The sequence below is a fragment of the Dromiciops gliroides genome, chromosome 2, assembly GCF_019393635.1.
Source record: "Dromiciops gliroides isolate mDroGli1 chromosome 2, mDroGli1.pri, whole genome shotgun sequence".
Taxonomy (NCBI): Eukaryota; Metazoa; Chordata; class Mammalia; order Microbiotheria; family Microbiotheriidae; genus Dromiciops; species Dromiciops gliroides.
This window is the reverse complement of record NC_057862.1, coordinates 167,504,737-167,517,378: the sequence shown is the minus strand read 5'-3', so window position 1 is coordinate 167,517,378 and position 12,642 is coordinate 167,504,737. Positions and strand designations below refer to the sequence as shown.

Sequence of the window (12,642 nt, the reverse complement as noted above, 5' to 3'; positions counted from 1 at the left end):
TTTCCTGCCCAAATCTCCATGAGGGAGGAAATTAATTTCATTATCTATCTTCTATAGCACTTTCCTTGGTTTTCCTATTATCTAGGATCATTTTCCTTTGAGTGATCTTTCCATTTACATCATCAGAGTCACACACACTAATGTTTCCATATTTCTCTAAATTCCTCATTCATAATTTCATACTACATAATAATATTCAATTAAATTCATGCACCATGATTTTTTCAGCTATGCCCTAGTGATGGTCACCCATTTTGTTTCTAATTCTTTGCTACAACAAAGAGTGCTGCTATGAGTATTTTGATATATATTATTAGATCATTTTTGTCTTTGATTTCTTTGGGAATACATGTCCAGTAGGAGGATTGTTGGGTCAGAGTATGGACAGTTTAGACATTTTGTTTGTTTAATTCTAAAATGAAATCCCAAAAGGTCAGACCACTTCACAGCTCTCTCAACATCAACAGGGCATCAGTGAGCCTGTCTTAATAATAGTAACAACTAGTATTTATACACTACTTTATAGTTTGCAAAGCACTTTACAAATACAGGGTATCCCAAAAGTCTTAGTACAATAGTAAGTTGCACTAAGACTTTTGAGATACCCCATGTCATTTAATTTTATCTTTTTTTTTTTTTTTAGTGAGGCAATTGGGGTTAAGTGACTTGCCCAGGGTCACACAGCTAGTAAGTGTTAAGTGTCTGAGGCCGGATTTGAACTCAGGTACTCCTGACTCCAGGGCCAGTGCTCTATCCACTGCGCCACCTAGCTGCCCCCATTTAATTTTATCTTAACAACAACCCTGGAAAGTAGGCATTATTGTTAGCCCCATCTTACAGATGAGGAAATTGGAACAGACAGAATCTAAGTGATTTGCCCACTGTCACACAACTAATAAGTGACCAAAGTCAAATTTGAACTCAGGTCTTCCTGACTCCAGGCCCTGGTGCTCTATCCATTGTATCACCTTTTCTCCATCTTTTTTTTTTTCTATCTTTTTTGTATGGTATGAAGTAAAACCTCTGAGTCTTAAAAATTTGTCCTTCCCTCACTATTAGTGGCTTGGAGATCATTTTCATATGGCCATTTATAGTTTGCAATTCTTTTGAAAACTGTCCATGTTCTTTGACTATTTATCTACTAGAAAAAAGGACCCATTCTACTTTGGGTAATTCCAATTGTTAAGAAATTTTTCCTTAAAGGTAGCCTAAAATCTACTTTTTTCCAACTTCCATTGTTCCTAGTTCTGCTCTCTGTGGTCAGGAAGAACACTGTGCCTTTCTTAATGTAGTCTAAAATCTCATTAACTTATTTTGGCTGCCATATCACAGACAAAATCTGACTAATATTAGAAAGGCAATTTAGCCTCTCAAAACTTTTTTTCTCAATAATTTATTTTTTCTAGATTTATTCAGAAATTGCTTTCTTCTGCCTATCAGTTGGACCATGTACAATCCTGTTTTCCACATAAGCAACTTGAGCTGTAAAATGCAACTGGCTTGTTTTTCTGTGTTCTGTTGATTTGGCAGAACAGAATAGTACAGAACTGGAAATACATTGAGCTATTCCCTCAAGCAAACTGGACCAGCCAGATTTGTTTTTGTTATAATCCAACAATATAGTTAATTCAACTTTTAAAATTGGCTTTTAAAACCTTCACTAATATCTGTACTATATATCTATGAATCCTCTGTCAAGATTTATTAGAAAACTACTCAGCTTTCCAATTGTTCTGCCTATGAAGGTCTCGATTTGAACAAAATGAAATTATTCCATCTGTTCAATGTTATCAAGTAAGCTGCTCAGCTATGTATCTTACTTGTGATTATATAAGCATTGAAAACATCTCAAGATAATGAAATAACTATTATTCACAATAAAAAGCCCAAATTACAGCTTTATAATGTTATTTCTTAAAAGATTTAAAAATATTTACTTGCTTATGATGAGTGTCTCCTCTCCACCGATCCATACTCTCATAAATTCACCATACATCTTATTGTAATAATTACAAGCACTGCCTATTCCCATCCACAGGAATCTGCCATGTGAAAGGAGGGGCCCAATTCCCATACAGTAACCAGGACCTAGAAAAAATATTCAAAATATAATCACTATCTTAACCCATATTAAAAACCAGATGCTATTTTTATATCATGCAAATTCTTTTACATCTGAATTCTAATGCAAATTCTTGAGTTCCCATGAAAATAATTTAAGCAGTATTACTTTGAAGAATTTTCCTCTTTCATAAATAAGGGATAATTATGTAGATGATTCAATTCAACTTAGTATCAGTCCCATCAAAGCCTAAATGAACAGAGGGTATTCGTCTCACATGGATTTCTCATTTTGGATAATTTTTTTTTATTACTTGATCAAGTAACAAACACAGGAATCTTGGTGAAAGATACTTAATTGTCTAATAATGTTCCAAATCTGACTTTTGTGTGTTTTTTTTAAGGTGATTGAGTCAAGATTAAATTAAAAGGTCATTTTGGAGTAACCATTTTACAGATTATTGAATGGAGAGATCAGATAAGCCCTACAACTTTGTAATGATAATAATGTCTATCAAATTATAATTTCATTTTTAAACACTTCTTCATTGAGAAAGGAGAACTTTAGGCTAAACAAAGTGGACCAAAGAATTGACTATTTATCCAATGTCTGATCAATGAGACTATCAACACCAGCCTGTCTGGATAATCTGGGCTGAACAATCCATTCCCCACCTTCCCCCAAGATCAGATGTTTTGGCCCAATGAATTCAAATAATTTACTCAATTTGCCACTTGCTTTGCAAAGAATTTGCAGAGAATTGCAAAGGCACTTAATTCATCAAAGTCATAAAAAACATTATATACTGTTCATCTCAAACCACCAAAAGAAATGATCTGAATTTAACTAGTTGTAGTAAAAAGGTTTTTTTAAAAAAAATTTGAGATCGTTTTGTGATTTTATTATAAAATAACCTTTCTAATTTTCTTCCTTTTAATCTCAAACTGTTCCATTTAATGGGAAGGCTGTGCTATGAAACATCATTTCTTCACCAGCCAAAGTGAATTTGAGGTTTGTAGAATTAAATGTACAAACATAGAATCATAAAATTTTGGAGCTGGAGTATCATCTAGTCCTACCCCTTCATATAGCAAATGAGGAAACAGAAGCCCGAGGTCAGAGAGCTAGCTGGTGGAAGACCTGGGATTACAACCAGTTGTCTGATTCTAAATTTGGTGCTTTTTTTCTTTTTACAATCTTGATAATATAAGTTTTGATCTAAATTATCCAAACAGGTTCTCTAGTTCTCAATTCACCAGATAGCTATCAATACCTAGTTTTTCAATGACTGGGTAAAGGTAGACAAAAAGACAGCCTTCCCCCCTCGCGCCCCCCCCCCCCGCCCCAGCAAGAAGATGGCTGTCATTTTATATAAGATAAAAAACAAAGAAACAAAATGATCATATATATATGCATACACACATGTATGAATTTTGAAAAAATAAGAAAACAACATATGGTTATTTTCCTATAGAAGATTTAAAAAAATAATAGCACAAGTCTTTGAAGTCAGCAACCAGCTTTTACATTTATACCATCCCACACAGTTCTAACAAAGAATTGAGCAACCAATTTTCATTAGTTTTTAAAAGAGGTAATTTTATGTGTGACATGAACAATAGCAAATTCGGAAGACATTTTTATTAGATTTATGCCTATGTCCTAAGAGGTAAGATTTCCATGCATTTAGGGAATCATTTTAGGCTGTTTCTATATGGTACCAAACATCAGGATGAAAACAGAAAAATCCATTCAAATGCCTGTATGTTTTAACATACTTGATTTGATAACATCTGGAGATAAAGAAATGACTGAAATTCTAAAATTTTCACTTTTCATCCTAATATTTGGCACTGTGTCAAAATAACCTTAATCCTGACATAGGAAAATCACTTGAAATTTTTTAAATGGAGAGATATAGCTAATAAAAGACAGAATTTAATTCAGCAAACCAAGTAAAACATTAGGAATTTATAGACAGTGAAACTAATAATCACAATGAGATTTAATCTACTCACTGGTGATCTGACAGAAATATCAGATAGCTGATTAAGATTTTTTGATCATTTGATTAATTCTATGTCAACTGATCAAATTGTGCTCTTGCCAAAATCAGCTGTTAAACTAGCCCAAAGCACCAGGCTGAGGCAAGTGCAAAGTCGGACAATTATTTGGATAATTCAGGGAAAAGTATTCCATAATTATTTAGCTACTCTGACAAGGCTAGGCATTTAGTTCTACCCTAACTTACTTAGTTATCTCTGGCTGTGCAGACTAGACTTTCAAAAGCTTAATAAACATGTTTATGAACCACAATTACAAATAATACTTGATACAAGTTGCAAGAATCCTGCCATGAGAGGTTTTAGCTGAAAAACTAGACATAAATACTCACAGAAAATCATCTGAGCAATCCCCAAAACAACAGCTTTGTAGGGCTTGTGGCTTGCAAAATCTGGATAATCACCTGAATTTTTTAGTTTTCTCTCCCTATGGATTTCATTGTGGTGATTTATAGCAGAACTTGAGGTGGGAAATGAAAGGAATAGCTATGATTCCTTCCCTCTCTTCTCTACCCAAGTACCCATCCAGCCTTATCCACTAAGCCCGACCACCCTCTTGAGGGAAAGAAAGAGTAGGGTAGAGGGAAAGGAGGGAGGGAGATCGGAGGCAAAGTGGGAGGAAAAGTTGAAGGAGCTGCTAAAGGCTATCCAGAGTTTACCTGTTAAGAAATGGGGGAATAAAATGAAAGCTGTCATAAAAAAAAGGAATTGGAATTCAATTTCCTAACATCCACTCATTCTACCTCACCTCAAGTATCAGTTTAAGAGGATATTCTCTCCAAGTGTACCTTAGGAAAGAAAGTGAAGTGTAGAACTGAGGTATTTGTATAGATGATTTTAAAAGACTGGATAGATTTTAGTTGTTCTGAGAACTGACTTAAAAACAAAAATTTGGCTTAGATTATCTAGAAAATTACTTCATTTCTACAGTTCATTAATAGAGCTCTGGCTGTAGGTTTCACACTATGCCAGTGGCCTTTTATGCTATCGTGAAAGGTTTTCTTCATCTCTGTCACCCAAAAGCCCAAATAAACTTTCTGCCAAGCTACAAAAAGAAATACTTTTCACCTCCATTTTACCTGGGATTAAGGAAGTGTCTTCATAACTCCAAACCAAGAGGAGAAAGCAGGTGAGGAGGAGGATTGGCATGGTAGCAGCTGGCATTGCTTCAGGTACCATGCCAGTGAGATTGTAATGCATTGGGTTGAACATTTCCAGGATCATCTTGTCTTTCTTGCCTTCAGGAAATACTGTTTAAAAACCTACAGAAAGGCAGAAACAATGGAGAAGTCCAATATAGCTTTAAACTACAACTCACATTCCCCTTGCAAAGTACCCTATAGTATAAATACCAAATGCCAGCTCTGATTTATAATATGATTGGACACTTAGACAAGACAAATTTGTGGTTACAAGTCAAAACAAGCGGGCAGAAGATAGACTCCTTGGCTTGAAATCATTTTTGACCTTGGTAATGTCTCTCAGGTTCTTTTAGACACTAGACCTGATAAAACTTTGATATCTTTTAAATTGCCCTTGAATTAGAAGAGTGACGTGCACACCAGCTAGGGCACCAAATTTCTAACCAAAATACAAGGAGATGAAGTTCATTCTAGAGATTGAATTATCTTATGGGCTCAGCTGAAGGTTCTATTTTGAAAATCTGCTTTTCAAAACAAAAACCAACCCCTTTCCCCCTTACCCCCTTGTCCAAACCCAGGTCTACACACTGAGCTTCCAAGATAAGATGTTGCTTCTTAGGGTACTGAAGGGATTTTGTTCAGAGCCCTCAGATCATTTCATTTGAACTCAGTTCTATAGTTCTCAGAAAAATTTCTTGGTTTCAATAGGGTCCAAAATCTTCATGACATTACTGATTCTTAAGAATACCAGTGGGAACCACTAGTAGGCCTAAGTCATAGATAAGAGAGAAAGGGGAGGGGGGAGGAGAAAGAGAGGAAAGAGAGAAGAGAGGATGAGAAAAGGTTGATTACATTCTGGGAAATGGTAGGATGCCAACAACTAATCGTTTTATGGGCCACTTAGTGAAATCAATGCTGCATGCCCCCTCTACTAGAGCAACTACGTTTCATTTTTACTTTCTGGTTATTCTGTGTTATTCATTGGCATACTACTCAATCTGTCTTTTCAATAAAGGTTTATGGCATCTGTGCTATGAGAATATAATGTTACAGGCCCTGGTCTAAGAGGCTCAGCTGTTTAGATAGATCTGTGTACTAAGGGAAGATACAAAATTAAGGTCTGTATCTTTTCTCAATGGCATATGACATGCTACAATGTTTGACTTCATTTAGGAATTGTCCCAGCTTGGGTGATTAAGAGTAACTATGGAGTAGACTTAGGCAGTCTATGAAATACCAGAAATATTCATGAAATCTCAATAATCTATGTACTGTGAATATACCAACCATCCAGATTGCTTGAAGTACAAAGATGTTTTTAAACAATCAATGTTTTGGGGGCAGCTAGGTGGCACAGTGGTTAAAAGCACCAGCCCTGGAGTCAGGAGGACCTGAGTTCAAATATGGCCTCAGACACTTGACACTTACTAGCTGTGTGACCCTGGGCAAGTCACTTAACCCCAATTGCCTCACAAAAAAAAAATCAGTGTTTTTGGGGCAGCTAGGTGGTACAGTGGATAAAGCATGGGCCCTGGATTCAGGAGGACCTGAGCTCAAATCCGGCCTCAGACACTTGACACTTACTAGCTGTGTGACCCTGGGCAAGTCACTTAACCCTCATTGCCCCCCCCCCAAAATCAATGTTTTTCATTCGTTCGTTCTGTGAACATGTATTAAGTACTTATTATGAACAAGAACTTATGTTCTGCCCTTATCTAGGCTTACAGATTTAGTGCTGGAGATCTTAGATATTATCTGGTCTAGCTTCTTCATTTTACAAATAAGATTCTGAGGCTCAGAGAGGTTAAGATCATGCAGTTGGTAGAGAGTCATTCAAATTTATGTTGTTTGATTCCAAATCCAATATAATTTACATAGTACAGGCAGACTCCTTCCCCCTCTCCCCAATAAGACCTCACTGGAATGTATCATAGTTACATGGTATGCTGTTGTTCAGGCCTTTCAGTCATGTTTGATTCTCCATGACCTCATTTGGGACTTTCTTGGCAAAGATAGCAGAGTGGTTTTCCATTTCCTTCTCCAGCTCATTTTACAGATGAGGAAATGGAGGCAAATAGGGTTAAGTGATTTGCTGAGGGTCATATAGCCAGTAATCCCCTTTTCAACTCAGTTGCCAAAGTGACTTTTTTGGTTTTGTTTTGTTTTGTTTCTTTTGGTTTTTTAGTGAGGCAATTGGGGTTAAGTGACTTGCCCAGGGTCACACAGCTACAAAGTGACTTTTGCTAAAACTCAAGTCTGATCCTATCAACCACCTTCCTCCATAAACACCAGTGGCTCTCAATTACCTCTAGAATCAAGTGTAAAATCCTGGGTGACATTTAAAGCCCCCACAACCTGGTCCCTTCCTACTTTTCTAGTCTTCTTATACTTTGTTCCTTTCCAGTGGGGCAGTCCACTCCAACCTGCCTAGACTAGTCTATTTGTTGTTCCTCCCATGTGACACCCCATCTTCCACCTTTGTGTATCTTCACTCATTATCTCCTATGCCTGCAATGCTCTTCATCCTTACTTTGAACTCCTAGTTTCCCCGACTTCCTCATAACCCAGCTCGAATCCCACCTTCTATAGGAGGCCTTTAGTCCCACCCCATTCTCTACATCCAGTCTCTTCCCTTGAAGAATACCTTCCATGTCAGGGCTGTTTGCATGTTGTCTCCCCATTGGAACGTGAGCTCCTTGACAACCAGAACCAAGTTGTGACTTTTCTTGTATTTCCAGTGCTTACGAGTGTTTAATAAAAGCTTCCTGACATCTCTCCTTTTAGCTTAATTTCTCCCACTTAGGAGTCTATTTTGTGTTTGATTCCTTGAGGCCTGGATTTTAGTTTTTAAAGTAATTCCAAATAAAATGTTAGCTGCTAAGTAAGGGCTTAAAGTATTCCACTTAAGAAAGATATTTTCAGGGACAGATAGGTGGCACAGTGGATAAAACACCGACCCTGGATTCAGGAGGACCTGAGTTTAAATCCAGCCTCAGATACTTGACACTTACTAGCTGTGTGACCCTGGGCAAGTCACTTAACCCTAATAGCCTCACCAAAAAAAAAAAAGATATTTTCATTTAGACTAGGAAATCCTACAGGCAGAAAAATCTTACCCAAAGGAACAAAAATTGATAAGAAAGGAGAAATACCTGGGGAAAGAGAAGGGCTTCCATGGTGCCTACAATCTCATCATGAAGGCCAGCTCTGTACCTGGACACTACGTAGGTAGAACTGTGTGTAACTGAGCATTTCAAAATCTCTTTGGGTTCTCCCAAATGTTGATTAATAAAGTAACTTACCTATCTTACTTGTATTAATCAGCTGCTGCTAAAGCAATTCATTAACACAATAGAAACAAAGGGCAATATAAATCCAAATTGTCATTATTATTACCTATGTGGGTCAAAGACGACAACAAAAAAAAAGATGCCAGGTGGGCTGGACAGGCCTGGGGCTTCCGGGCCACTGGCTGGACTTAATTTAACTGTTGGAAGTGCCTCTGGCTGGGGTCCCTCCTGGGGCTGCAGGCCTCGAGGCCCCTCTGGATGCCCAGGCCCCGCTGGCCTGGCTCATGGGCTCTTCCTGAAATGACCTCAGAGGCCGGGGTCTGAAGAGACCTGCTGGGCTGGGGCATCGTGGCCAGGCCCTGGTGAGGCCCTGAGTCAGGAGTGCCCGGTCCCATGTCTTCTGAGCAAGGACGTGTGTCCATGTGAGGCTCCCCACTGTGCAAGGCAGCCCCTGGTCCGTCCCCTCGTGGGTCCCCCAGTAGCAGAGAAACAGAGGCCATACCACCTGGGTTCTCCCTCCCTGTGCTCCCCCACCCCCAAGTCGGTGTCTCTCCTCTGCTGCCACCTGGGGCTGCTGGCTTAGAACTGGAAAGGGCCCTAGAGGCTGGCAAGTCCTCGTTTTACAGATAAGGAACCCAAGGCCTCAAGCCATAAATGACCAGTCCAGGACCACCCACCCAGCTAATTAAATGGGAGAGTTAGGATTCAAACCCAGGTCCTTCACATTCAGCCTTGAGTCCTATGACTCCAAGCTCAGAGTTCTTCCATAATGCTCTTCCCATGATGCTCTTTCCACGATGACCTTCCAACAGCTGCCTTAGCATCACAGGATTTAGGGTTGGAAGGGCCTGGGAGGACATTGAACAGTCCCTTCCTTTGCCCCCTTTGCTTTGCAGATGTGGAAACTGAGATCTAGGGAAGTTTAGCAACTGGCACAAAATCATGGGAATTAGGAATCCCATTTTACATAAAAGAGAGCAGATTGGTTAAATTATTTGTCCTGGGCCCCCAGGCTTATAAGTGGCAGCTGGCAGAGTTTGAAATCAGTTTTTCTGACTCCAAAATCTAGCACTTTTCCAATCACATCAGGTCATTTCCTTTTGCTTTCTTCATCTCCAGCACCCCAGGCACACAAACCATTTCTTTTGACCACAAGGAAACAGTTCTGTCCATCTGTGCCACACCCATTAATGTCCCCTCAGTTCCTATGGATGGACCTTCAGGTTTACAATTGCATGACTGATTTAACCAGCTTCACTACTGAGTTGCCAGGACTTCCAAATTTTGGATAGCCTACCTGGATGTTCTTAACAAACCCTTGCTTTCATTGCTTGCTTGGTCTGGGCCTCATGTTTAGCCAGACTTTTTTTTTTTAAATTTTAGTGAGGCAATTGGGGTTAAGTGACTTGCCCAGGGTCACACAGCTAGTAAGTGTTAAGTTGTCTGAGGCTGGATTTGAACTCAGGTACTCCTGACTCTAGGGCCGGTGCTCTATCCACTGGGCCACCTAGCTGCCCTTCAGGCATTTTTTAAAAAGAATAATTATATCTGGTGTCCTGATATTGATGTTAATCTTGGTTCCCTTAGCCAAATGTAGAACCTTTCCACTGTGGAATGGCTCTAGGCATCAGAAGATTCTTTTTAAATATTGACCTGAAAATGATCTCCCTCCCCCACTAGCCCAACCTCTGCTTCTATTTGTTTGGGACCAAGCAGAATACTTCTAATGCCTCTTCAATGTGACAGCCCTTCAAGTACTTGAATGGGGTCATCATTTTAGAGCCGAAAGGTAACATCTACTGCAATCCAAGCCATTCATTTTACAAATGAGGGAACTGATGCTCAGAAATTCTAAATGATTTGCCCAAGGTCACATAGCTAATAAGTAGCAGAGACTAACTTCTAACTCAGGTCTTCTGAGTCCAAATCCAATGCCATTAAGAGAACAGTTTTACCTTCCTCCCTTCATCGGAGAGGTGGGGGACCATGGATACGGAATGTTGAATATACTGTCATACTGAACTGACATGTTGGTTAATTTTGCTTTCTTCTTTGTTTTTTTCTTTTTACTTTCTTGCTACTGGATTACTGCTTGTTGTGGAAGGGAAGGGGGAATGATATATTACCTTCCCAAGAATATCAAGATACCAATAAAAATAACATGTTTTTAAAAGGAAAAAGGAGAACAGCTCCTTGAGTCTGACATTTTTAGAGAAATATTTCTCTAGTATAAAAGTGATTGAAGCACCAAATTGGATGTCTGGATGAGTATACATTAGTGCCAACACAGCTGATAAATGTGGTTCATCTTGCAACAACTTCATCCTTCAAAAGCGGAAGAAAGTAACAAAGGGAACTGTAATTGTGGCCCTGGTTCTGACCAACAAAGAGAAACTGGCAACATTGTGCTGTTTCAAGGTTCAGAAACAACACATGGACCTTGAGGACAAGTGACTACTCCATAAGAGTATTTGTGAAAGAGGAGAAAAGAGCAGTGTATGGTTTAATTTAGGGGGGACAATTTTTAAACAGTTCAGAGAAAAAATAGACAGAATCCAATATGTTGGAAAGGAAGTGGGCTAAGGGTAGAATGGGAAGTTTGTAAGAAAGAAATGAAGATACATTAAGACAAGATTCTGATAAGGAGAAAAAAGAGGGGATTCTTAGAAAGGCAATGTGGCTACATAGGGAACTCATTGACAAACTCCAGTTTTTTAAAAGATTTGTGTAGGAGATGGAAGCAAGGGCAAATTATAGAGCATGAATACAAAAGAGTCAAATGATCTTAGAAGCATTATGTCAGGAGTGCTGAAGTCCAGAATAGTCTGACACTAATGCTGAATGATAAGAATAGAATTAAATTAATAAATAGTTGAATAGATAAATAAACTTTAGGGTGTGGGTGGAAGAAGGATCAAAGAAAGAATAAGATCAATTCTTGAGGAAGGTGGAATGCTGATATTAGCAAATGATGGCTGGAAGGCTAAACTGCTTTATTCTTGTTTCACTTTTCCAAGGAAAATGATCTTTGGGGAGGTTAGAGCAAAAAAGGGCTAATAGTGAATAGAAACCAAAGATAAAGAGTTTATTTCACAAGGTCCTGTTGAATATTATATAAGAAAACTGAAAGAACTAGAAGAAATCTTAGCTAAGCCATTGCAGGAAATCTTTGAACAATGTCAGAATAAAAATGAGAATTAGAATATTAGAATAAGAGAGATGCCACATGACTGGAGAAGGGCAAATATCTCAACTTTTTTTAAGGGTAGATTTTTTTGAGTTATAGTATATTTCATTTCCTGACAAATATCTAGAACATGTTATTAAGAGGAATTTTTGGGGGTGGTGGTGGTGAACACTTAGAAAGGGAAGAGGTATTCACCTAAAGCCAGTGTAGCTTCATCAAGAAGAGATCATGCTAAAGTAAGCTCATTTTCTTTTTTGACAATGTAATTAGACGGGCACATAGATTTGAAGAATGCTGTAGACAGAGATTTCTTAAGCACTGCAAATTCTGGGACTATTCTCCCAACCTTCACTAGTACTTATCATTATCTTCATCATCATTATTTTTATTATAATTATTGGCAATTTGGACCACCTGAAAGTGTCTACAATCTTTTCTCAGACTTCTAGGGATAGACCTGAGTGGTTGAGGGTAGTTTTCTATTTTTTTAATGACTCACCACCGTGTAATGATTACTGATATCAATATCCAGTCAGACATTTACTTCCTAACATGCTATATATACTATGTGAAAAATTGAATAAAATGAAATTTAGTAGGGACAAATATAAAGTTCTATAGCTGTATTAAAAAAAAACAACCAAACAACTAAATATGACAAATACAGAATGGGAGAGATGTAGCCAGATAACAGATCTTGTAGCCTTCACAGAGTTCAACCTCAATATGCGTCAAAAGTGTGGTATGGGAGCAGCTAGGTGGCGCAGTGGATAAAGCACCGGCCCTGGATTCAGGAGTACCTGAGTTCAAATCCGGCCTCAGACACTTAACACGTACTAGCTGTGTGGCCCTGGGCAAGTCACTTAACCCTCATTGCCCTAAAAAAAAAAAAAGTGTG

General features: G+C 38.5%; 1 protein-coding gene across 4 annotated transcripts in view; it reads right to left on the bottom strand.

Annotated features, from left to right (window-relative positions):
- The window catches only part of LOC122740021 (aromatase), a 53,483-nt gene that overhangs the window by 24,759 nt on the left and 16,082 nt on the right, over positions 1 to 12,642 (bottom strand). For 3 of the 4 annotated variants that reach the window (XM_043981791.1, XM_043981789.1, XM_043981790.1), the window contains 2 exons: positions 5,205 to 5,387; positions 1,938 to 2,088 (listed from right to left, as the gene is read on the bottom strand). In XM_043981791.1, coding sequence (XP_043837726.1) covers positions 1,938 to 2,088; positions 5,205 to 5,349 — 296 coding nt within the window. In that variant the 5' untranslated portion in view covers positions 5,350 to 5,387. Of the gene's footprint in view, positions 1 to 1,937; positions 2,089 to 5,204; positions 5,388 to 5,827; positions 5,847 to 12,642 lie in introns of those variants that run through there. The other variant, XM_043981792.1, reaches the window with a different exon arrangement.